Source organism: Nerophis lumbriciformis, linkage group LG09, assembly GCF_033978685.3.
Source record: "Nerophis lumbriciformis linkage group LG09, RoL_Nlum_v2.1, whole genome shotgun sequence".
NCBI classification, from domain to species: Eukaryota; Metazoa; Chordata; class Actinopteri; order Syngnathiformes; family Syngnathidae; genus Nerophis; species Nerophis lumbriciformis.
In genome coordinates, this window is record NC_084556.2 from 455636 (window position 1) to 480000 (window position 24365).

At 41.6% G+C, this 24365-nt stretch overlaps 1 protein-coding gene across 4 annotated transcripts in view; it reads right to left on the reverse strand.

The window, feature by feature from the left end:
- cadm1a (cell adhesion molecule 1a) overlaps window positions 1-24365 on the reverse strand; it is an 817394-nt gene that overhangs the window by 97499 nt on the left and 695530 nt on the right. For all 4 annotated transcript variants that reach the window (XM_061962826.2, XM_061962825.2, XM_061962824.2 and 1 more), the window contains exon 7: window positions 14592-14688. In XM_061962826.2, coding sequence (XP_061818810.2) covers window positions 14592-14688 — 97 coding nt within the window. The remainder of the gene's footprint in view (window positions 1-14591; window positions 14689-24365) is intronic.

The window sequence follows — 24365 nt, forward strand, 5'->3', positions numbered from 1 at the left end:
AAGGTTAGAGAAAGGTGTTGTGACTTCGACATGTGGAAAAGCAGCGACAAAGATGACGAAGCGCGCCCTTCTTCCTCTGCTTCAACCTGCAGTCCCAGTGATAGAGCCGGTGAGTAACTAACGTTAACTGTTGCCGGTTCATTTCCATATCTGCTCACTCGTAGCCTTTAGGCTAAAATAACGTTACCTCTTATGTCAACCAGGACTTTAGTAATGTTAGCTAGACGTCACCTGCTAAATGTTACCTAAGCATAGTCAGTGGCTAACGGTAACGTTAACGTTAGCCTTTTTGTATGTGTCTGATAACGTTAACGTTATCTTGTAGCCTACACCACTCCAGAGTTTGCAGGTCTGTCTAATAAACTAGTGCTTTCTTCCTTTCTTTAGTTTATTTCGTACATGAAGACACTTACAGCATAACACATCACAGTTTCATATCATTTCACTTTACATCATGTCCGAAAAGGAGTAGGAAGAAGTAAAGCTTATTTAATCCTACCCCATTCCCACTTTAGAGCGTTTACAAATATATACATAATTTACTGACCTTTTTTATAATAAAATAAAATCTGTGAATTAGTATATACAACAGTTTTGTAATATGTAATTAATTAATTCAGTAATTATTAACAAACTGAGATGAAGAATATCTTATTTTTAATAAAGTTGAAAGTATTTCTCATCATTCTTCTTTGTACTTTGTAAGCACTATTAATTTGAACAACCTCTTAAAGTGGATCATATCAGGACAATGTTTAAATTCATTACTTAATTCATTCCATCATTTACATTCCACATACTAATGCTAAAGACTTAACAACAGACACCCTAGTCTTCACATTCAGCTAATTTCCCCCCCCCCCCCTAATTCTATGCTGTGTCTGTCCCTCATTTTCCCTCCAGGACAAGGACGTGCAGTCATTCCTGGAGGAGGCCACACTGATGGACCCCAGAAGGATGTTCCAATAGCAGCAGAAGTGCACTTTTTGGAGAGCTGTATTATTTTCAGTTTTGCGCCTAAGGGACTGATTTTATTTAACACTATATTATTATTGAGTTTGAGTTTGAGTTTGAGTTTATTTCGAACATGCAAGTATACAACATGATACATCACAATCTCCAGTTTCTCTTTTCAACATGTTCGAAAAGGAGTAGGAAGAAGCAAAGCTTATTTAATCCTACCCCTTTTCTTTTACATGACAGTTGCTAAAACTTTTGTTCACTTCCTGTTCTCAATTTATTCACAATATACTCCATAAGTAATCACAATAAAATAAGTAAATAAATAATAAATAATAATTGGTGAAGTAAGTTACATTTCATATGTTGAGATAAGTAAGATTATTTTGTGAGTGAAAGAATGAAAGAATGGATGAGTTAAATAAATTCAGAATGTTTATCATGGTTCTTCTTCTTTGTACTTTGTAAACACTTTAAGTTTGAAGAGTTTCTTGAAGTGGATCATATTAGTACATTGTTTGATTGCTTTGCTTAATCCATTCCATAATTTAATTCCACATACTGATATACTGAAGGTCTTAAGTGTTGTACGTGCATACAAATGTTTTAAATTACATTTCTCTCTAAGATTATATTTCTCCTCTTTTTTTGAGAAGAATTGTTGTATATTCTTGGGTAGCAGGTTATAGTTTGCTTTGTGTATAATTTTAGCTGTTTGCAAATTCACTATGTCGTAGAATTTCAGAATCTTTGATTCAATAAATAAAGGATTTGTGTGTTCTCTATATCCAACATTATGTATTATTCTAACTGATCTTTTTTGTAACACCGTTAATGAATGAAGTGTACTTTTGTTATTTATACACCTATAGTGATCACAGAGACGGGTTGTTTTTGTGTTACTGTATACATTTGTTTTTCTGAAAAATCCCACATTATATACTTTGGGTAACAACAGTCAATATTTATTTTTTTAATAAAATTTTTTTTAGGATGGTATCAACAGTCAATATTTATTTATTAATTTTATTTAATTGTTTTCTTATAAAATAAAAGTGAGCTTTTGTTAAGCCAAATATTGTGTTTTTTTTTCCATATACAACAACCTATCTGGATTCGATAAGAGAATCGATAAGGAATCGGTTCGATAAGAGGATTCAATAATGGCCTCGAACTCGATAATTTCTTATCAAACATCATCCCTACACATAAAAGATAGGTGTAAACCGCACTATGCTAGCATTTAAGCTAGCTAACAAGCTAACGCTAACCTTTTGATTGATTGAGACTTTTATTAGTAGATTGCACAGTACAGTACATATTCCGTACAATTGACCACTCAATGGTAACACCCGATTACGTTTTTCAACTTGTTTAAGTCGGGGTCCATAAGTTTATCAAATCGCAGTTAGCAATCACACTTTTTCGATCATTTTAATTGAATACGGTAATACTAAATGTTGGGAGTTTTACAGCGGTTATCGTTATTACCGTTTATGCGGCCACAGCTGTGTCAGAGAGTGAGCGCTCTGCCTCTTGCAGCCTGTAACAACGCATGCATAAGGCGGTTATCCAGGCCGGAAAAGTTACCGACTCAACGTTCTTTTATTGATCGGTGAACTGACTTATCGAATATCGGCCCAGGTCTACGAAAAACAAACACATCTCTTCATGAGACGGAGAGGCATGACCAGTTTGTATTCCTGCAAGGGCGGGCCTCTTGAATACAAATGGCCCTGCCACGCCAACCCTCTCCCCCACTCTGGTAATGACTACACAGCTCTCAGCTGCTCTAATGAAAATGACTTCCAATTCCCGGCTCACAGATATTGATTGTGTTTTCATCTTTATGAAATGAAGGCTGGGGATTGAGCGCGTCTCCACGTTCAATCAAAGACCCACAAGACCCAAAGACCACTGAAGTCAGAACGGCTAAGATCTTCCCCGAGTTCATTGGACTTGCCCAACGTGTTGGACCGGCCAATGAGTAGCCGCCAAAGAGTAAAGTCCAGCAAGATCCGTGAATGAGAGAAATAAATAAACAATCCAGGTAGGACGGTTCACATTGTTCATGGTTGGTTCGTGGTTCATCTCATACTTGCACAAAATATAGGGAAAGGGTGCATTCAGTTTGAGGTGGATGAAAAATAACCAGTCCATCCATCCATCCATCTTCTTCCGCTTATCCGAGGTCGGGTCACGGGGGCAGCAGCCTAAGCAGGGAAGCCCAGACTTCCCTCTCCCCAGCCACTTCGTCCAGCTCTTCCTGTGGGACCCCGAGGCGTTCCCAGGCCAGCCGGGAGACATAGTCTTCCCAACGTGTCCTGGGTCTTCCCTGCGGCCTCCTACCGGTCGGACGTGCCCTAAACAGCCTCCCTAGGGAGGCGTTCGGGTGGCATCCTGACCAGATGCCCGAACCACCTCATCTGGCTCCTCTCGATGTGGAGGAGCAGCGGCTTTACTTTGAGCTCCCCCCGGATGGCAGAGCTTCTCACCCTATTTCTAAGGGAGAGCCCCGCCACCCGGCGGAGGAAACTCATTGATCTTGTCCTTTCGGTCATAACCCAAAGCTCATGACCATAGGTGAGGATGGGAACGTAGATCGACCGGTAAATTGAGAGCTCTGCCTTCCGGCTCAGCTCCTTCTTCACCACAACGGATCGATACAGCGTCCGCATTACTGAAGACGCCGCACCGATCCGCCTGTCGATCTCACGATCCACTCTTCCCTCACTCGTGAACAAGACTCCGAGGTACTTGAACTCCTCCACTTGGGGCAAGATCTCCTCCCCAACCCGGAGATGGCACTCCACCCTTTTCCGGGCGAGAACCATGGACTCGGACTTGGAGGTGCTGATTCTCATCCCAGTCGCTTCACACTCAGCTGAGAACCGATCCAGTGAGAGCTGAAGATCCTGGCCAGATGAAGCCATCAGGACCACATCATCTGCCAAAAGCAGAGACCTAATCCTGCAGCCACCAAACCAGATCCCCTCAACGCCTTGACTGCGCCTAGAAATTCTGTCCATAAAAGTTATGAACAGAATCGGTGACAAAGGGCAGCCTTGGCGGAGTCCAACCCTCACTGGAAACGTGTCCGACTTACTACCGGCAATGCGGACCAAGCTCTGGCACTGATCATACAGGGAGCGGACTGCCACAATCAGACAGTCCGGTACCCCATACTCTCTGAGCACTCCCCACAGGACTTCCCGAAGGACACGGTCGAATGCCTTCTCCAAGTCCACAAAACACATGTAGACTTGTTGGGCAAACTCCCATGCACCCTCAAGGACCCTGCCGAGAGTATAGAGCTGGTCCACAGTTCCACGACCAGGACGAAAACCACACTGTTCCTCCTGAATCCGAGGTTCGACTATCCGGCGTAGCCTCCTCTCCAGTACACCTGAATAGACCTTACCGGGAAGGCTGAGGAGTGTGATCCCACGATAGTTAGAACACACCCTCCGGTTCCCCTTCTTAAAGAGAGGAACCACCACCCCGGTCTGCCAATCCAGTGGTACCGCCCCCGGTACCGTACAGTTTAATTTTGTTACATAATGGCATTTGTTTACATTATATGTATTATATATCCTCTTAGGACCTGTGTAAGAGACACCGCAACAGGAGAGCAAACAGCATCCTCAGGGACTCATCCCACCCAGGTCACCACTGGCTTGAACTCTTGCCCTCAGGGGGGCGCTATAAGACCATCAAAGCAAGGACAAATAGACTGAAAAACAGTTTCTACCCTAGAGCTGTTATTGCCCTAAACTCTGCACTTACCTGAACACTCACCACTTTATTACTTGCTTACCTCTGATAGAGATCTGCTGTGCAAAATGTTTTTAACATTTTATTATGTTTTTAAATTCTAAATTGTTTTATTATTGTTGTCGTCTTAAGACTATTTTATGTAGGTTTGTTTTAAAAGCACCGAGCTGGATTGCTGTCCAATTTCGTTGTTTCCATACAATGACAATAAAGGTATTCTGATTTTTATAAGTGGTTGATTTATATAGGCTAGTAAGGTAAAGTTTTGTACCTGACAAGTTTCGGCTACTTTGCTTCTGCAGCCTTCATTAGAGGCGTCACGTGATGTTAGCGTGACGTCATCTGTGACGTATCTTCCTAGCCTATATAAATCAACCACTTATAAATACACATCAGTAGGCTAAATGAACCTCTTCAACATATCAGGTATTCTGATTATAGAGTGCTAGCTATCTGTTAGCATGTTTAGCTATTCCTCGTCCTGCAGGGATGATACTTGGAAGAAACGTACTTTATTTGTCGCCATGGAGGCGAGGATTAGTGATTTAGAAGTATTTTTGTCCCGATACACATATTTTGGTACCGGTACCAAAATGTATTTCGGAACTTTTCTGTACTTTTCGATACTTTTCGAAATAAAGGGGTGAAAAATATATTTTTTGTTGTAAAATGGTTTAAGTAGGACAAACACGACACAAAGATTCCTAATTGTTAGAAATATATCTTTGTGTTCATGCTTCACTGATGAGAGTATTTGGCGAGCGCCGTTTTGTTCTACTAATTTCAGTGGCCCTTGAACTCACCGTCGTGTGGACTGCGACGCAACAGTTTGTTTACATGTATAACTTTCTCCGACGCTGCCACAGAAAGACGTGTTTTTTTTTTGCCACTCCTTTGTAAACCTACTCAGTGGTTAGAGCAGTGGTTCTTAACCTTGTTGGAGGTACCGAACCCCACCAGTTTCATATGCGCATTCACCGAACCCTTCTTTAGTGAAAAATAGTAGTTTTTTTTTTTCAAATTCAAGAAAAAGTTATATATTTTTTTACAAAATGAACCGTGCATGAACATCACCTTGTTCAAAGAACAAAACCAACACAGTGCATGAACTCAAAACAAATTACACACCTTACACACATTATCATGAATCGATTAACGTGGACCCCGACTTAAACAAGTTGAAAAACGTATTCGGGTGTTACCATTTAGTGGTCAATTGTACGGAATATGTAAACTCTACTGTTTCATATAATGTATTCTCTTCCTTTGCAATCTACTTGTAAAAGTTTCAATCGATCAATCAAAAAACCTGCAAATCAGATGGTAAAATTAGAGTAAACATTGTTTGGGGGTATTCATAATACGCCGATAGGGAGTGGATGTGTCTTTACCTCCGTGGCGGAGGCTCCGCCGAACCCCTGAGGCCGACTCACCGAACCCCTAGGGTTCGATCGAACCCAGGTTAAGGACCACTGGGTTAGAGTGTCCGCCCTGACATCGGTAGGTTGTGAGTTCAAACCCCGGCCGAGTCATACCAAAGGGGACCCATTACCTCCCTGCTTGGCACTCAGCATCAAGGGTTGGAATTGGGGGTTAAATCACCAAATGATTCCCGGGCGCAGCCACCGCTGCTGCCCACTGCTCCCCTCAACTCCCAGGGGGTGATCAAGGGTGTTGGGTCGAATCACCACACCTGGTGTGTGTGTGACAATCATTGGCACGTTAACTTTGTCTCATTTTGTCCACCAAACGTTTTATGCTGTGCGTGAATGCACAAAGGTGAGCTTTGTTGATATTATTGACTTGTTATGGACTGCTAATCAGTCACTGCATGACTGCAAGCTAATCGATGCTAACATGCCATTTAAGCTTGCTGTATGTACATATTGCATCATTATGCCTCATTCGTAGCTATATTTGAGCTCATTTAATTTCCTTTACTTATATCCTCTATGTATTTAGTTTATTTTTCTATGTTTCATGACATTATCTGTATGTAATATTGGCTGCATTTCGCATTGTTGTTAGTGTGTCATGTTGTTCCAGACCCCAGCAAAAGTTAGCCAGCTTGCAAAGAGTGTAATAAATCCATTAAAAAAAAAAACCTTGGACACACACATCTATACCTTTGGCCAGTCTAAGCCAGTAATTTCCAGGAGTTATCTCACCCTCTGAGAAGTTTTACTAATGTTTTCCAATGGTGTAAAAATGTGTAGAATAAATATTACTATTTGCAAGGACGGGAGTGGAAGAAGTGTCAAAAGATGGAGCTAACTGTTTAAATGACATTCAGACTTTACTTCACTCAATAACAGAGCATCCGGAAACAACAACAAGGCTAGAAATGTGTCCCGTGAAAATACGTCCGACCGGAACTCTCTAATAACTAAAGTTCGTTGAGTGAATAATGTAAACTCACCATACCGGTATGTTTTAGCGCTTTCATGGGGAGTTTACTGACATATATAAGTAAGAACTTTACACTACTTTATATTAGAAATGGCAACAGCGGAGGATGAATGTCCCATAACAAGAAGATAGAGGAAAAAGAAGAAACTTATCGACGACGGCGTCACACGGACTACAAAGGCGGACGCGCACAATTTTTCAGGATTTATGCAGATCCCAAATACACATCAGCAGGTACCAGAAGGTAAGAAAAGTTGCTTTTGCAATATATTGCGAAACAAAACGCCAAATATTATGTCCTTATATACCTTGTACACACACCATAATAATACTCCTATGTTGAAAGACAGTACAATCCATCAAGCGGTGAGGCTTCATAGCTTACCAAAGTCGTACTAAAACATTTTGATAGATTTTTGAGCGCCGTGTGTAATGTTCTAAATTTTCAATGGAACATATAAAATGTTGGTGTTGTTTACTTGAGTCATATTGCCATCATGTTTGCAGTTTACACATATCTCTTATGTTTGACTGCCATCTACTGGTCACACTTATCATTACACCATGTCCATCCATCCATCCATTTCCTACCGCTTATTCCCTTTGGGGTCGCGGGGGCGCTGGAGCCTATCTCAGCTACAATCGGGCGGAAGGCGGGGTACACCCTGGACAAGTCGCCACCTCATCGCAGGGCCAACACAGATAGACAGACAACATTCACACTCACATCCACACACTAGGGCCAATTTAGTGTTGCCAATCAACTTATCCCCAGGTGCATGTCTTTGGAGGTGGGAGGAAGCCGGAGTACCCGGAGGGAACCCACGCAGTCACGGGGAGGACATGCAAACTCCACACAGAAAGATCCCGAGCCCGGGATTGAACCCAAGACTACTCAGGACCTTTGTATTGTGAGGCAGATGCACTAACCCATGTACCAAATAAAATTGCTTCGAGGTCGGTAAGCAAAACCAGAATTATTCCGTACATTAGGCACACAGGGTTATAAGGCGCACTGTCGAGTTTTGAGAGAAAACAAATTGATTTCAAGTGCGCCTTATAGTCTGAACAATACGGTATATACACACATACATACATACATACATACATATGTATAGTTTATAGTAGAGATGTCCGATAATATTGGCCTGCCAATATTATCGGCCGATAAATGCGTTCAAATGTAATATCGGAAATTATCGGTATCGTTTTTTATTTTTTCATTTTTATTTTTTTTATTTTTTTATTAAATCAACATAAAAAACACAAGATACACTTACAATTAGTGCGCCAACCCAAAAAAAACTCCCTCCCCCATTTACACTCATTCACACAAAAGAGTTGTTTCTTTCTGTTATTAATATTCTGGTTCCTACATTATATATCAATATATATCAATACAGTCTGCAAGGGATACAGTCCGTAAGTGTCATGACTTGGTCGTGGGTGTTTGCTTTTCCGGGATGCAACGGAAAGTTGGCTCGGGCGAGACGGGAATGTAAGTACATAATTTATTTTAAACACTATAACTACAAAAAAAGTACAAACGAAAAGCGCGCACAGTGGCGGAGAAACGACTTGGCTATGAACAAATACTTGCACAAAGGCAGAAACTATGAACAACAAAAAACACTAACTGTGGCTTGATAAACAAAAACTTACTTGGCATGGAACCGGCATGAAAAAAAGAGCAGCAAGGGTCATAAGGGTGTGGAGAGTGTGCAGAAGCATAAATGCGGGATGTCACCAGAAAGACAAACTGAAAACAATGAACTTAAATACTACAGACATGATTAACGAAAACAGGTGCGTGACTCAAAACGTGAAACAGGTGCGTGACTCAAAACGTGAAACAGGTGCGTGACGTGACAGGTGAAAACTAATGGTTGCTATGGTGACAAAACAAAATTGCACAAAAAGTCCAAAAACAAAACCGAACATGACCAAAACAAAAACATGATCACACAGACATGACAGTAAGCACACATGATTGTGCGTGCTGCTGGTCCACTAATAGTACTAACCTTTAACAGTTAATTTGACTCATTTTAATTAATTACTAGTTTCTATGTAACTGTTTTTATATTGTTTTACTTTCTTTTTTATTCAAGAAAATGTTTTTATTCATCTTATTTTATTAATTTTTTTAAAAAGTACCTTATCTTCACCATACCTGGTTGTCCAAATTAGGCATAATAATGTGCTAATTCCACGACTGCATATATCGGTTGATATCGGTATCGGTTGATATCGGTATCGGTAATTAAAAAGTTGGACAATATCGGAATATCGGAATATCGGCAAAAAGCCATTATCAAACATCCCTAGTTTATAGTATATATAGCTATGGAACACATTTGACAGTGGAGACAAACAATGTAAATATCTTTCTGTGTTTAAAAACATTGAACAATCATGATGATGAGAAGATACGGTTTGGAGTTAACTATTATTTATTTTTGTTGTATAGTATGAACTAGAAACATTGCCCATTCTGAGTTGAACAACAAATGTTATCGTCCTATAAAAAGGGTAATATATTATAAGTTTCTCCTTCTTTTTTCTCCTTTTCATTCGGGTTTTTATTTTTTTTATGTGTTGTTTTTTTTGTTTGACACTGAATGAATGGAATAAAAATAGAGACGTAAAAAATGGATGTTGACTTGACTGACGGCGTATTGTATTACACTGAACCCTCCAAGGGTCTTTGTGGCGGTGTGCAGCGTTGTCACGGTCGCTGCCGCGTTGACGAAGACTTTTGTTCTCGTTCAAATTTGAACGACCGGCTTGTCAACAAACCGTGTGGTGACTGACAGCAGGCAAGACGCAACAAGCTGTCGAGATGTGTGAAGGCTCGTTTTGTCACCCCCCCCTTCAGGCACCTTAATAGCGTCATTTGCACTCCATTACGTCTCCCGACGCAAACATACCCAGCCCTCAAATACATGACAACTTGGTTAGCGAATAATGCATAAGTCCTCAGGGTTCTGGGGGTCGAAGCCCCCCTTAGACTTGATCTATCCCCTCGATTTTTTCCCCAGGTGCGGGGTAGAAGCCACTCTGCTTTCAGAGGTAGCATTTAGGGCGGGACAGCGGTATTTGAAAATAATCTTCTCCCGGCTTGCAATTGATGCGGTTTGACAAGTACTTTGACGACCCAGAGTAAAGGTCTTTTTCAAGACCTGGTTTTGAGGCAAAAAAAATCAACAGACTTCAATTGCCAGGTAGTCATTTTTTGCATTGGAGGAAATATCTGAGGGTGTTTTTATTTTTATTTTTATTTTTTTTGGAAGGGCGTTTCTACTACATCCCGTCCGTCTCTGTTGTATTGCAATCAATTATCACAAATTGTATTGGAGCTAAAGTACCACTGATAGTCACACACACACACTAGGTGTGGTGAAATTACCCTCTGCATTAGACCCATCCCCTTGTTTCACCCCCTGGGAGGTGAGGGGAGCAATGAGCAGCAGCGGTGGCCACGCTCGGGAATAATTTTGGTGATTTAACCCCTAATTCCAACCCTTGATGCTGAGTGCCGAGCAGGGAGGCAATGGGACCCATTTTTATAGTCTTTGGTATGACTCGGTGGTTTTATAAGGGTGTTTTTATTTTGTTTGTTCTTGTAAGTGTGTTTCTACTACATCACATCCGTCTCTGTTGTATTGCAAACAATTAACACAAATTGTATTAAAGGTAAAGTTAAAGTACCACTGATAGTCACACGCACACTAGGTGTGGTGAAATTACCTTCTGCATTTGATCCACCCCTGGAAGGTGAGGGGAGCAGTGAGCAGCAGCGGTGGCCGCGCTCGGGAATCATTTTGGTGATTGAACCCCTAATTCCAACCCTTGATGCTGAGTGCTGAGCAGGGAGGTAATGGGTCCCATTTTTATAGTCTTTGGTATGACTCGGTGGATTTATAAGGGTGTTTTTTTTTAGTTTTTTCTTGTAAGGGTTTCTACTACATCCCGTCCGTCTCTGTTGTATTGCAATCAATTAACACAAATTGTATTAAAGGTAAAGTTAAAGTACCACTGATAGTCACACACACACTAGGTGCGGTGAAATTATCCTCTGCATTTGATCCACACCTGGAAGGTGAGGGGAGCAGTGAGCAGCAGCGGTGGCCGCGCTCGGGAATCATTTCGGTGATTTAACCCCCAATTCCAACCCTTGATGCTGAGTGCCAAGCAGGGAGGTAATGGGTCCCATTTTTATAGTCTTTGGTATGACTCGGTGGTTTTATAAGGGTGTTTTTATTTTAATTTTGTAAGGGTGTTTCTACTACATCCCGTCCGTCATTGTTGTGTTGCAATCAATTAACACAAATTGTGTTAAAGTACCACTGATAGTCACACCCACACTAGGTGTGGTGAAATTACCCTCTGCATTTGACCCATCCCCTTGTTCCACCCCCTGGGAGTTGAGGGGAGCAGTGAGCAGCAGCGGTGGCCGCGCTTGGGAATAATTTTAGTGATTTAACCCCCAATTCCAACCCTTGATGCTGAGTGCCGAGCAGGGAGGTAATGGGACCCATTTTTATAGTCTTTGGTATGACTCTGTGGTTTTATAAGGATGTTTTTATTTTTATTTTTTTGTAAGGGTGTTTCTACTACTCCCAGGCATTCATGAGTACAGTTGTCTGTGGCTTCATGTCAATATTGATGCTTGTTTTCTGTGGGTTACTTGTTAAATTGTATCATTGGCAATCGTATATGTCGATAAAATCCAAATACCAAATGTGAGTCCCGCACCTGAATATCGATGGATTGATATTCTGTACGACTCATAATTACAGAACAGTTTTCGAGGCTTTCCGCCAAAAGGTCCTGATCCGAAAGACCTGACGAGCCAATCTCTCTCCGTAACGACCACGCCAACCCACCCCTGCCATCATCTTATTTCACACTCCTGATGAGGCAAGATCACAATTAGGGCTGCCGCCTCCAGACTCCAAAGAGTCGTCTTATTAAGTGTCTCAGCTCCTGCCGAGACGTCTCATTCAGACACCTGTGACTCATTTTCACGCTCATCTTAGGTGGATGTTCAGTGAATCTATTGCACTAATTGACTAGTCCGTGATTCAACCTTCTGAGGACAGACGACCTTTCAAATAAAAGCTTCCTCTCAGTGATCAAACCACTTTTTAAAAAGGGAAAATATGGGACACAAGTCCAGGAGCTGAAGTCTGAGGTTGAGTTTAGTGCAAACATGGAGATAACTGGTTCTAGGGTTGTCCCGATACCAATATTTCTGGTACTGGTAGCGGTACCAAAATGTTATTTTCAAAATAAGAGGGACCACAACAAAATGTTATTATTGGCTTCATTTTAACAGAAAATCTTACATTAAACATACAGTATTTTTCGGACCATAGGGCACACCGGATTAAAAGACGCACTACCTATGAGCGGGTCTATTCAGGTATTTTTAATACAAAAGGCTCACCGGATTATAGGGCGCATTAAAGGAGTCATATTATTGTGATTTTTTTTTTCTAAATGTAAAACACTTCCTTGTGGTCTCCATAACATGTAATGGTAGTTCTTTAGTCAAAATGTTGCATAGATGATGTTTTACAGATCATCTTCAAGCCGCTTTCTGACAGTCGCTTCAGGATGCGCCGTTTTGTGGGCGGTCTTATCTACGTGGCTCACTTTCGGCAGCGTCTTCTCCCCGTCATCTTTGTTGTAGCGGTGTAGCGTGCAAGGACGGGAGTGGAAGAAGTGTCAAAAGATGGCGCTAACTGTTTTAATGACATTCAGACTTTACTTCAATCAATAACGGAGCCGCATCTCCTCATCCGTGGCTCACTAGTGCAACATCAACGCCGGAAATGTGTCCCATGAAAAACCGTCCGACCAGAACCCTTTATTAACTAAAGTTACTTGGGCGAATAATGTAAACTCACTACACCGGTATGTTTTAGCGCTTTGATAGCTAGTCTACTGACAGATATAAGTAAGAGCTTTACGCTATTTTGAGATATTTAAAGGGGAGCATTATCACCAGACCTATGTAAGCGTCAATATATACCTTGATGTTGCAGAAAAAAGACCATATATTTTTTAACCGATTTCCGAACTCTAAATGGGTGAATTTTGGCGAATTAAACGCCTTTCTATTATTCGCTCTCGGACATCGGGAAGCAATCCGCCATTTTCTCAAACACCGAGTCAAATCAGCTCTGTTATTTTCCGCTTTTTCGACCGTTTTCCGTACCTTGGAGACATCATGCCTCGTCGGTGTGTTGTCGGAGGGTGTAACAACACCAACAGGGACGGATTCAAGTTGCACCAGTGGCCCAAAGATGCCAAAGTGGCAAGAAATTGGACGTTTGTTCCGCACACTTTACCCACGAAAGCTATGCTACGACAGAGATGGCAAGAATGTGTGGATATCCTGCGACACTCAAAGCAGATGCATTTCCAACTGGACTGGACAGATCAGCTTTCAGGAAAAGAGAGCAAATGAGGGTATGTCTACAGAATATATTAATTGATGAAAATTGGGCTGTCTGCACTCTCAAAGTGCATGTTGTTGCCAAATGTATTTCATATGCTGTAAACCTAGTTCATAGTTGTTAGTTTCCTTTAATGCCAAACAAACACATACCAATCGTTGGTTAGAAGGCGATCGCCAAATTCGTCCTCGCTTTCTCCCGTGTCGCTGGCTGTCGTGTCGTTTTCGTGGGTTTCGCTTGCATACGGTTCAAACCGATATGGCTCAATAGCTTCAGTTTCTTCTTCAATTTGGTTTTCGCTACCTGCCTCCACACTACAACCATCTGTTTCAATACATGCGTAATCTGTTTAATCGCTTAAACCGCTGAAATCCGAGTCTGAATCCGAGCTAATGTCGCTATATCTTGCTGTTCTATCCGCCATGTTTGTTTGTATTGGCATCACTATGTGACGTCACAGGAAAATGGACGGGTGTATATAACGATGGTTAAAATCAGGCACTTTGAAGCTTTTTTTAGGGATATTGCGTGATGGCTAACATTTTGAAAAAAAACTTCGAAAAATAAAATAAGCCACTGGGAACTGATTTTTAATGGTTTTAACCCTTTTGAAATTGTGATAATGTTCCCCTTTAATCTTACTTAGATTTCAGTTTTTGCAGTGTACAAGCTGTGCTCACAGTCCGCTACCGAAAGTGTCCCCGGCGCTCTCAGGTTGCACGGAAGATTAGTTCCACCTTAAAAGTTAATTTAATTTTATTTGTCATTTGTGTACGGCTTGGCCCAGTGTAGCGCTGACTCAGTCGTCGCAGCCCCGGGCGGATCAGTCGGAAAAAACGAGTGAGTGCACACACTACACATATGCATTTTGCATGTGAAAACACACTTACGCTCTGTAAATGCTATTTTCTGTGAACATTTGTGGCTGTGCAAAACATGTGTGCATGCATGTGTGTGTGTGTGTGTGTGTGTGTGCCGTACTGAGGTTTGCCTTTGGCTTGACACGATAGTTCCAGGTTCTCTCCTTCCCTCGTCAGACCCTGAGGAAACTCCACCATGATCTTAACCTCGGGTTTGTCTGGAAGAGAGAGAACAAAAAAAAACAAGGGTCAACATCACTGGGGTCACACGTCTTCATTCTGCACCAAAAAAACAACCCAGATGTGAACGTCGTCCACATGGCTGCAGACTGCCACCGGAGGAACGAACACGTCGTTAAATATGCAGATCTCCGCGGTGTGCCTTGCCTGGTGAAAGACTTCCATTCATGAACTTGAGCGAAGGGTGAAGCCACGACAGCGCAAACATGACATGGAGTCATTGTGTGCGTTGACAAGTACACACAATGACGAGCGCCCTTAGACATAAGACGCTTCACAGCGTTGCTGTCTCTTTTGTTAAACGCCGTACAAAACACATTCTAAGCACTACTTCAAACCCCGTGAATCAGGTATGTCCAAACTGCGGCCCAAGTCTTCAATTTTGTCCCTCGAGACGTCATGAGATGACTTAGGAATCTTACCCACAGGGAGATTGCATTCATTTCAACGGTCTGACCAATAACTGTATTGCCATAATGTCGCCATCTAGTGGACAATGTGAGTAATCCAGGTCAATATTAATTATGCTCTGGATGACCCAATGCAAGCAACCTTCCCTAGTCATGGTGCAAAAACAAAATGTCAACAGACACGGTCACGTACAACCCTAGTGTGTGTGTTTGTGTGTCTGGTATGCGTGCGAATGTGATAAAAGGGGTTGTATGGCATACCGGTATCAGTATAGTACCGCGATACTAATGAATCATATTCGGTACTATACCGTCTCTCAAAAGTCCTGGTCCAACACCCCCCCGCCCCCCTGTCGTCATCACATCATGACAGTGGCATAGTGGTTAGAGTATCCGCCCTGAGATGGGTAGGTTGTGAGTTGTACCAAAGACTATAAAAATGGGACCCATTACCTCCCTGCTTGGCACTCAACATCAAGGGTAGGAATTGGGGGTTAAATCACCAAAAATGATTCCCGGGTGCGGCCACCGCTGCTGCTCACTGCTCCCCTCACCTCCCAGGGGGTGATCAAGGGTGATGGGTCAAATGCAGAGAATAATTTCGCCACACCTAGTGTGTGTGTGACAATCATTGGTACTTTAACCTTAACTTTTAACATTGCTGGTTTTACGAGCAGAGGAGCATGTTCGGCAGCGCACAATCACCGAGTACTTACAAGCAGTAGGGCTGCGAATCTTTGGGTGTCCCACGATTCGATTCAATATCGACTCTTGGGGTCACGATTCGATTCAAAATCGATTTTTTTCGATTCAACGCGATTCTCGATTCAAAAACGATATTTTCCAGATTCAAAACGATTCTCTATTCATTCAATACATAGGATTTCAGCAGGATCTACCCCAGTCTGCTGACATGCAAGCAGAGTAGTAGATTTTTGTAAAAAAGCTGTTGTTGATAATATTCATTTTTGTTTCACTACTTTTGGTTTGTTCTGCGTCGTGTTTGTGTCTCCTCTCAATTGCTCAGTTTATTGCAGTTCTGAGTGTTGCTGGGTCGGGTTTGGTTTTGGAATTGGATTGCATTGTTATGGTATTGCTGTGTATTGTTTTGTTGGATTGATTAATTAAAAACAAAAAAACAAATAAAATAAAAAAATAATCGATTTTGTAAAAATGAGAATCGATTCTGAATCGCACAACGTGAGAATCGCGATTCGAATTCGAATCGATTTTTTCCAACACCCCTAGTATCTAGTCTACTGCTATGATTACATCAATATTTTTCTATAATCACAAAATCTTCTTTCATTTAAAAAAAAATAATATTATGTTTATAAACTCAGAAAATATGTCCATAGACACATGAGGACTTTGAATATGACCAATGTATGATCCTGTAACGACTTGGTATTGGATCGATACCCAAAATTTCCAAAACTAATGTAAAGTATCAAACAGAAGAATAAGTGATTATTACATTTTAACAGAAGTGTAGATAGAACATGTTAAAAGCGAAAGTAAGCAGATATTAGTAGATTAATAATTCATTTTCTACCGCTTGTCCTTAATAATGTTGACAAAATAATAGAATGATAAATGACACAATATGTTACTGCATATGTCAGAAGCTAAATTAGGAGCCTTTGTTTGCTTACTTACTACTAAAAGACAAGTTGTCTTCTATGTTCACTATTTTATTTAAGGACAAACTTGCAATAAGAAACATATGTTTAATGTACCCTAAGATTTTTTTGTTAAAAAAAATCCAATAATGCACATATTTGTCGTCCCCTTTATTCATGAAAAAAAAGTATCGAAAAGTATCGAAATATATTTTGGTACCGGTACCAACATATTGGTATCGGGACAACACTATAATAGGGGTTATTGTTTTTAAACTTTGTAAAGCACTTTGCGTTGCATTTCTTTTACGTATGAAAAGCGCTTTATAAATAAAGTTTGATTGATTGATGGCTTAAAAATCATCCTACTATTAGTTTACCTCGGTCAGGCCTGGAACCGATTGGCCGCGATAAACGAGGGACGACTGTATTCTGAATGCCATGATTTTTTAAAAATAAATAAAAAAATAAAAAAATAACATTTTTTAAATACAAATAATTCCATAATTAACCCAAAAATTTTAGTGCAATTTTTTAAAACTATCATTGCTCAAAAATAATGAATCAAAATCAATGTTATTATGAATTTTCAAGATGATTCAAGATGCTTTATTATTGTCCATTCTTTAACATGTACAAGACATATAAGAACCGAAATTATATTTTCGGCACAGTCCCACTAAAAGCAGACATACGTTACAGGGAGACAAGACGGGACCGCCAATGGATCAGCCATTTACGGCGCTCCTTAAAAAAAGGTGGGAAAAAGGTGATATTGGGAAAGGGGGGAAGAGTAAAAAATATCAGTCTAAGGCTGGACCCTCGGGAGGGGGTCGAGACTGAGTCCAAGGGAAAAAACCTCACATAGCATAGCACACATAAACATGTAACATATAATCAACAGAGGGGGGAGATTTGGGGCCCTGGAGGCCGGCCTGCTGCTATAAAGCGCTACTCAGCCGTCCATAACCCCGAAGAGGAATTAAGCGGTGGTGAGGGGCGTTGGATGGGGGTGGGGAGTGTGTTTGTATATATGCCCATAGTTTTTGGGTGAAGTGTAATGTTCATGAGCCCAGAGTCGTTCTGCATGCAATGCAAGCAAAGTTCGATTCCCAGGTGTCGTTGAGGAGGGGAGGAGGGAGGGAGGTCCAAAAGCGTCCATCTTTGAAATTCCTCAGGGGATGATTACAGAACAGCCTGTTCTTGTCCTCAAGGCCATTCGGGGGAGTCAAATCGTAGATAAGGATTTTTGTTTTTTCTCGAGCAGGCATTCCAATGGCTTGCCCTCATGTCCAATCCTTCCTTTACAGCAAGCTTCGCCATGATGTGATCCATCTTGCGATTTAGTTCAGAAATCGCCCCAGACTGTGATCCCACAGCCCGGCCCAATCAGTCCATTGCGACGAACAGCCTTTGGGCTCCTTGAGTGGCTGCCATCGTCTTACGAATTTTACGATACACCAGAGCAATGCCAAGCCCAATCAGCAGGTGCCCCGCGATCATGTTTCCAAATAGGTAGATGTCTTCCACGTCCTCGATGGAAAGGACTGAGAGGCACATGATAAAGCGCTACTCAGCCGTCCATAACCCCGAAGAGGAATTAAGCGGTGGTGAGGGGCGTTGGATGGGGGTGGGGAGTGTGTTTGTATATATGCCCATAGTTTTTGGGTGAAGTGTAATGTTCATGAGCCCAGAGTCGATCTGCATGCAATGCAAGCAAAGTTCGATTCCCAGGTGTCGTTGAGGAGGGGAGGAGGGAGGGAGGTCCAAAAGCGTCCATCTTTGAAATTCCTCAGGGGATGATTACAGAACAGCCTGTTCTTGTCTCGAGGCCATTCGGGGGAGTCAAATCGTAGATAAGGATTTTTGTTTTTTCTCGAGTAGGCATTCCAATGGCTTGCCTGTTCTATACATCCATGCTGGCCCTCATGTCCAATCCTTCCTTTACAGCAAGCTTCTCCATGATGTGATCCATCTTGCGATTTAGTTCAGAAATCGCCCCAGATTGTGTTCCTACAGCCCGGCTCAACCCGACGAACAGCCTTTGGGCTCCTTGAGTGGCTGCCATCGTCTTATGAATTTTACGATACACCAGAGCAATCAATGCCAAGCCCAATCAGCAGGTGCCCCGCGATCACGGTTCCAAATAGGTAGATGTCTTCCACGTCCTCGATGGAAAGGACTGAGAGGCACATGATTCTCCATTTGTCCCAGGAATCTCTCACGTACCCCGCAGCAATGGTTCCATCAGTGCAGCCAGGCTCCCCAGAACCTCTTTTCCTCGTCCAAAAGATTTTGTCAATAGAGTCGAGAGTCCAGCTAATCCATTCCATGTCTGATGTTTAGATTTGGAGGACAGCACAAAGAAAGAGGCTTCAAAAAAAGTTTAGACAAGACAAGAAAAAAGAGAGCAAGCCAGGAAAAGACGGGAGGAGAGAAAAAAATGCAACCGCCCTTCACCAGGCAAGACAGAAAAATTATTGACCTATTCAATGTTGTCTGTCTATCTGTGTTGGCCCTGTGATGAAGTGGCGACTTGTCCACGGTGTACCCCGCCTTCCGCCCGAATGCAGCTGAGAGAGGCTCCAGCATCCCCCGCGACCCCGGAAGGGACAAGTGGTAGAAAATGGATGTATGGATGGATTAACAAAAATACATACGATACTCTTTTCCAATTCGCCAGTTCCCTCAAAGGGCGCGAGCGTTGAGGTCGGACACTGCTGCCGTTCGACCTTGTTGGCAACAAACCGCTCGCTCGTCTGGCCATCCATCTGTCTAAATCACAGCCTGTCACCGACCGGCTCGCTCGGTCCCGTCTCTGTGATGGACGGGCGACGGGGGGCCGGGAGCCAAGTCCTGTGCCGGCGTGGGCAAAGACGAACGCACCTTCGCCGTTTGTCCCAGTTTGTCCGCGCTCATCACGGTAATGGTTCCCTCCCAGCGCGCATCACGTGGTCACACTTCCACGTTTAATCCAACCACGTCCGTTTACGAGGGGATACCAGGCTCCACGGTACACGCCGTCCTTGGGGTTATTTTTCCCCCCGCCTCCCTCGTGCCGTCACTACCCGCATGCGAGAGGGTCGTCGTCGTTATGCTAACTGAATTATTTGCTTTATTGTACCCGGGCGGCCGAGACGGCGCTATCCATCTCGGCACAGCCGGCTGACCTTAAGGGAGAAAACAAGCAAGCGGGCCGTTGATTTGTTTACGCGCCGGCGACGCGTCACGTGGCGCCCCGGCTCACACAATGAGCTTTTCTCGCCGCACAGAGGACTCACAATGTGCTCACCCAGGTACTTCAAATGCAAATCGCCTCGGAGAGTAATCAGTAATCAGAGACGCGCATGTTGGAGATTTGCACACAATCAACTCCTCAATAATTCCTTTTTGGACCTGCGGTTTTTTCCATGTTTAACCACGGCTAAAATATACCGTATTTTCCGGACCATAGGCTCCGGAAAAGGCGCACTACCGATGAATGGTCTATTTTTTTGATCGTTTTCATATATAAGGCGCACCAGACTATAGGGTGCATTAAAGGAGTTATATTATTTATTTATTTTTTCTAAATGTAAAACACTTCCTTGTGGTCTACACATACTTGCCAACCTTGAGACCTCCGATTTCGGGGGGGGGGGGGGGGGGGGCGTGGTTAAGAGGAGAGGAGTATATTTACAACTAGAATTCACCAAGTCAAGTATTTCTTATATATATATATATTAGCTACAATTCACTGAAAGTCAAGTATTTCTTATATATATATATATATATATATATATATATATATATATGTATATATATATATATATATATATATAAGAAATACTTGACTTTCAGTGAATTGTAGTCAAGTATTTCTTATATATATATATATATATATATATATATATATATATATATAAGAAATACTTGACTTACAGTGAATTGTAGCTAATATATATATATATATATATATATATATATATATATACATATATATATATAAATATATATATATATATATATATATATATATATATATATATATATATATATATATATATATATATATATATATATATATATATATATATATATATAATTAAATAAGAGAAATACTTGAATTTCAGCGTTCATTTATTTACACATATACACACACATAACACTCATCTACTCATTGTTGAGTTAAGGGTTGAATTGTCCATCCTTGTTTTATTCTCTGTCACTATCTTTCTAACCATGCTGAACACCCTCTCTGATGATGCATTCTGCTTCGTCTCCTTGTTGTGTGCCCAGTTGTGCACTGCACTCTCTAAAAGCCCTAGATGTTATTGTCACATATGCATGTACAGTAGATGGCAGTATTGTCCTGTTTAAGAGTGTCACAACATTGCTGTTTACGGCAGACAAACTGCTTTACGGTCGACGAAAACATGACTGCTGTTGTTGTGTGTTGTTACCGCGCTGGGAGGACGTTAATGAAACTGCCTAACAATAAACCCACATACGAAACCAAGAACTCGCCCTCGATCATTCTACACTTATAACGTGATTGGGCAGGCACGCTGTTTATATTGTGGGAAAGCGGACGTGAAAACAGGCTGTCGACACGTCACTCAGGTCCGCCTGAAATTCGTGATATTTTTGGGAGAAAATTTGTCCCGGGAGATTTTCGGGAGAGGCGCTGAATTTCGGGAGTCTCCGGGAAAATCCGGGAGGGTTGGCAAGTATGGGTCTACATGACATGTAATGGTGGTTTGTTGGAATAATTATGTATATATTTGTCAGGTTCAAACACTGATGACATCTATTAAACAAGACAAGAGGCAAAGAATCAAACAGAGGCAGAATTCAATTTGGACTCAATATTGAGGAGAAACCGTGTCGACCTGTAACCTCTTACAGTGTCACCCACGCTCTGCCAAAAGATTGCACTCCTCCTCGTTTATTTGACTTTCTCCCCCCACCTGACCACAGCTGCTTCCAAAGGGAAGTGGGTCGTAAACAGCGTTGCCTTTGGTTACCGAACAGTACAAAAGAAGAGGTCGTAAAATAGTTCAAAAAGAGTTCCATAAAATAGTTCAAAGAGAGTTCGTAAAATACTTCAAAAAGAGTTAGTCTGGAAATTGGGCAGATCCTGCCATCTGTCCGCTTTCAAGTCACAGTGGAGTATTACGAGCATTTTTCCTCTTGGTAGGCCTCAAAGACAGCTCCCGACCCCCTGCCAGGAACTCAATGTAATACAAAGCGTTTGTGATAACTTAGAAATAATTATTCTAACAATATTATCACACAACTTTTATGCTTAAAGACCGTTGCTATAGTTATTATCCATTGTGCTGAAATTGTATTTTTCTTTGTCTGTGCAAAGCTGGCAATTCAAAAGATTGCAAGCCAGTCTCGTATCAGTGTCTGTGTCCAGGAACGGCCTGCTGACTGCCAAGGCCGAACACCGTCGTGACGCAGACAAAGCAGAGACAGGGCGATATCACGACTGTCAGCACATTTGCATTTTTGTATAATCATATTTTGTGTCTAACTGGAGCTGTCGAGATTACCCCCTTCCCTAAGCGACAGCTGCTTCAGTGATGTAACCAGGGACCTCCCAAATAAATAAAGGAAGCACGTGGGCTGGACTTTTAGAACGTAGTTTGGATCTGTAACTAGAATACATCCCAAAAAAACGTGTCTCCTCAATTGAGCCAAATTTAACTCTGTCTCTGCATGATTCCTTGCTTCTCGTCTGTTTAATAAATGTCATCAGTGTTTGAACCTTGTTTGGTCATCTTCTAGCTGCTTTCTGACAGTCACTTCAGGATGCGCCGTTTTGTGGGCGGTCTTATTTACGTGGTTCACCTTCGGCGGCGTATTCTCCCCGTCATCTTTGTTGTAGTGGTGTAGCGTGCAAGGACGGGAGTGGAAGAAGTGTCAAAAGATGGAGCTAACTGTTTTAATAGCATTCAGACGTTAACTCCACGTGTGTTCATTCATAGTTTTGATGTCTTCAGAGACAATCTACAATGTAAATAGTCATGAAAATAAAGAAAACACATTGAATGAGAAGGTTGTGTGTCCAAGCGTTTGGCCTGTACTGTGCAATGTACTAATAAAAGTTTCAATCAATCAATCAAGTGCTTGGTAGCAGTCATGGCGCCTCTCGTTTGGTTGGCCGAACTCTCTTTATACACGACTCTGCCATTGTTGGGCTGTGAGCGCCCCCTAGAGGGCCGCCAGAAAATATCTGTTTCCCAGCTGTGGTCTTCATGGGCCGCAGCGGCGCTCAGTTGTAATACACCTTACCACCACTAGTGGCAGTAATGATAACATCAAACAAACAGAAGTCTGGAGCAAAAGTCATAGAGAAGTTTCTTAAGCGCAAAAACTATGACTAAAGTCATAGTTGGTTTTTCATTTGCACTATAATTCATATATATATATATATATATATATATATCATTATTATTTATTGTTAATTTATTTAGAATTGATTGTTTTCGCACTGCTTTACTGTATGTAAAAGTTATTTTTTAAATCAGTTTTTATGAGTCCTTTCTTTCCTTTTTTTTTTTTTTTAAGTTTATTTAATTAGTACTTACTTTGTAATTAGCCTGACCTAAGCCTTGATAAGAATCTTTGTGATTAACACATGCTTTAAAAATAATTAGACAAGGTTTATCCCGTTGAACGGCTAGTATGTTAGATGTAATTATTAAACACGATTAAAATCAAAAGTAAGATGACTAATTCAGTGTTAACATTTTAGCGGGCCCTGAGGCCCTCTGTAGTGGAAAGGTGGGGCCCCGAGGTAAAAAAAAAAAAGAAAGGTGAATGACCTCTGCTCTACATTGTCCTGGAGAACTTGCGTCCTCTGTAGGGTACAGTCGTCTATTTCTTTTGTCAGCATTGCACATTTTGGAAAATGTGTAATATATATATATACATATATACACATATATATATATATATATATATATATATATATATATATATATATATATGTATGTGTGGGAAAAAAAATCACAAGACTATTTCATCTCTACAGGCCTGTTTCATGAGGGGGGGTACCCTCAATCATCAGGAGATTTTAATGGGAGCATTTGCATACCATGGTTTATATAGGGCACAGAGTGGGTGGGTACAGGCTGGCGTAGGGGCGTGGTGATTGGCTCATGTGTTACCTAGGAGGTGTGTCCGTCTGTGGCGGCATGCTGTTACAATTTCGCTGCGCTTGTTGAGGGATGACAGGTCTGGACGGTAAATAATAAACAGTTTCTCTTTCAAGCATAGGTTGCATCTTTTATTACCACTATTGTAAGGTGTGCTGGATGCAAGAATTTGCCATGTTATTGAATATTCAACATTATTGTCTTTGAGGTCCCAAATGTGTTTGCTGAGTTCTGTGGTATTTCGCAGGTTTTTGTTCCTGAAAGAAGCCTTGTGATTGTTCCATCTGGTTTTGAATTGCATCCAGCACACCTTACAATAGTGGTAATAAAAGATGCAACCTATGCTTGAAAGAGAAACTGTTTATTATTTACCGTCCAGACCTGTCATCCCTCAACAAGCGCAGCGAAATTGTAACAGCATGCCGCCATAGACGGAAACACCTCCTAGGTAACACATGAGCCAATCACCACGCCC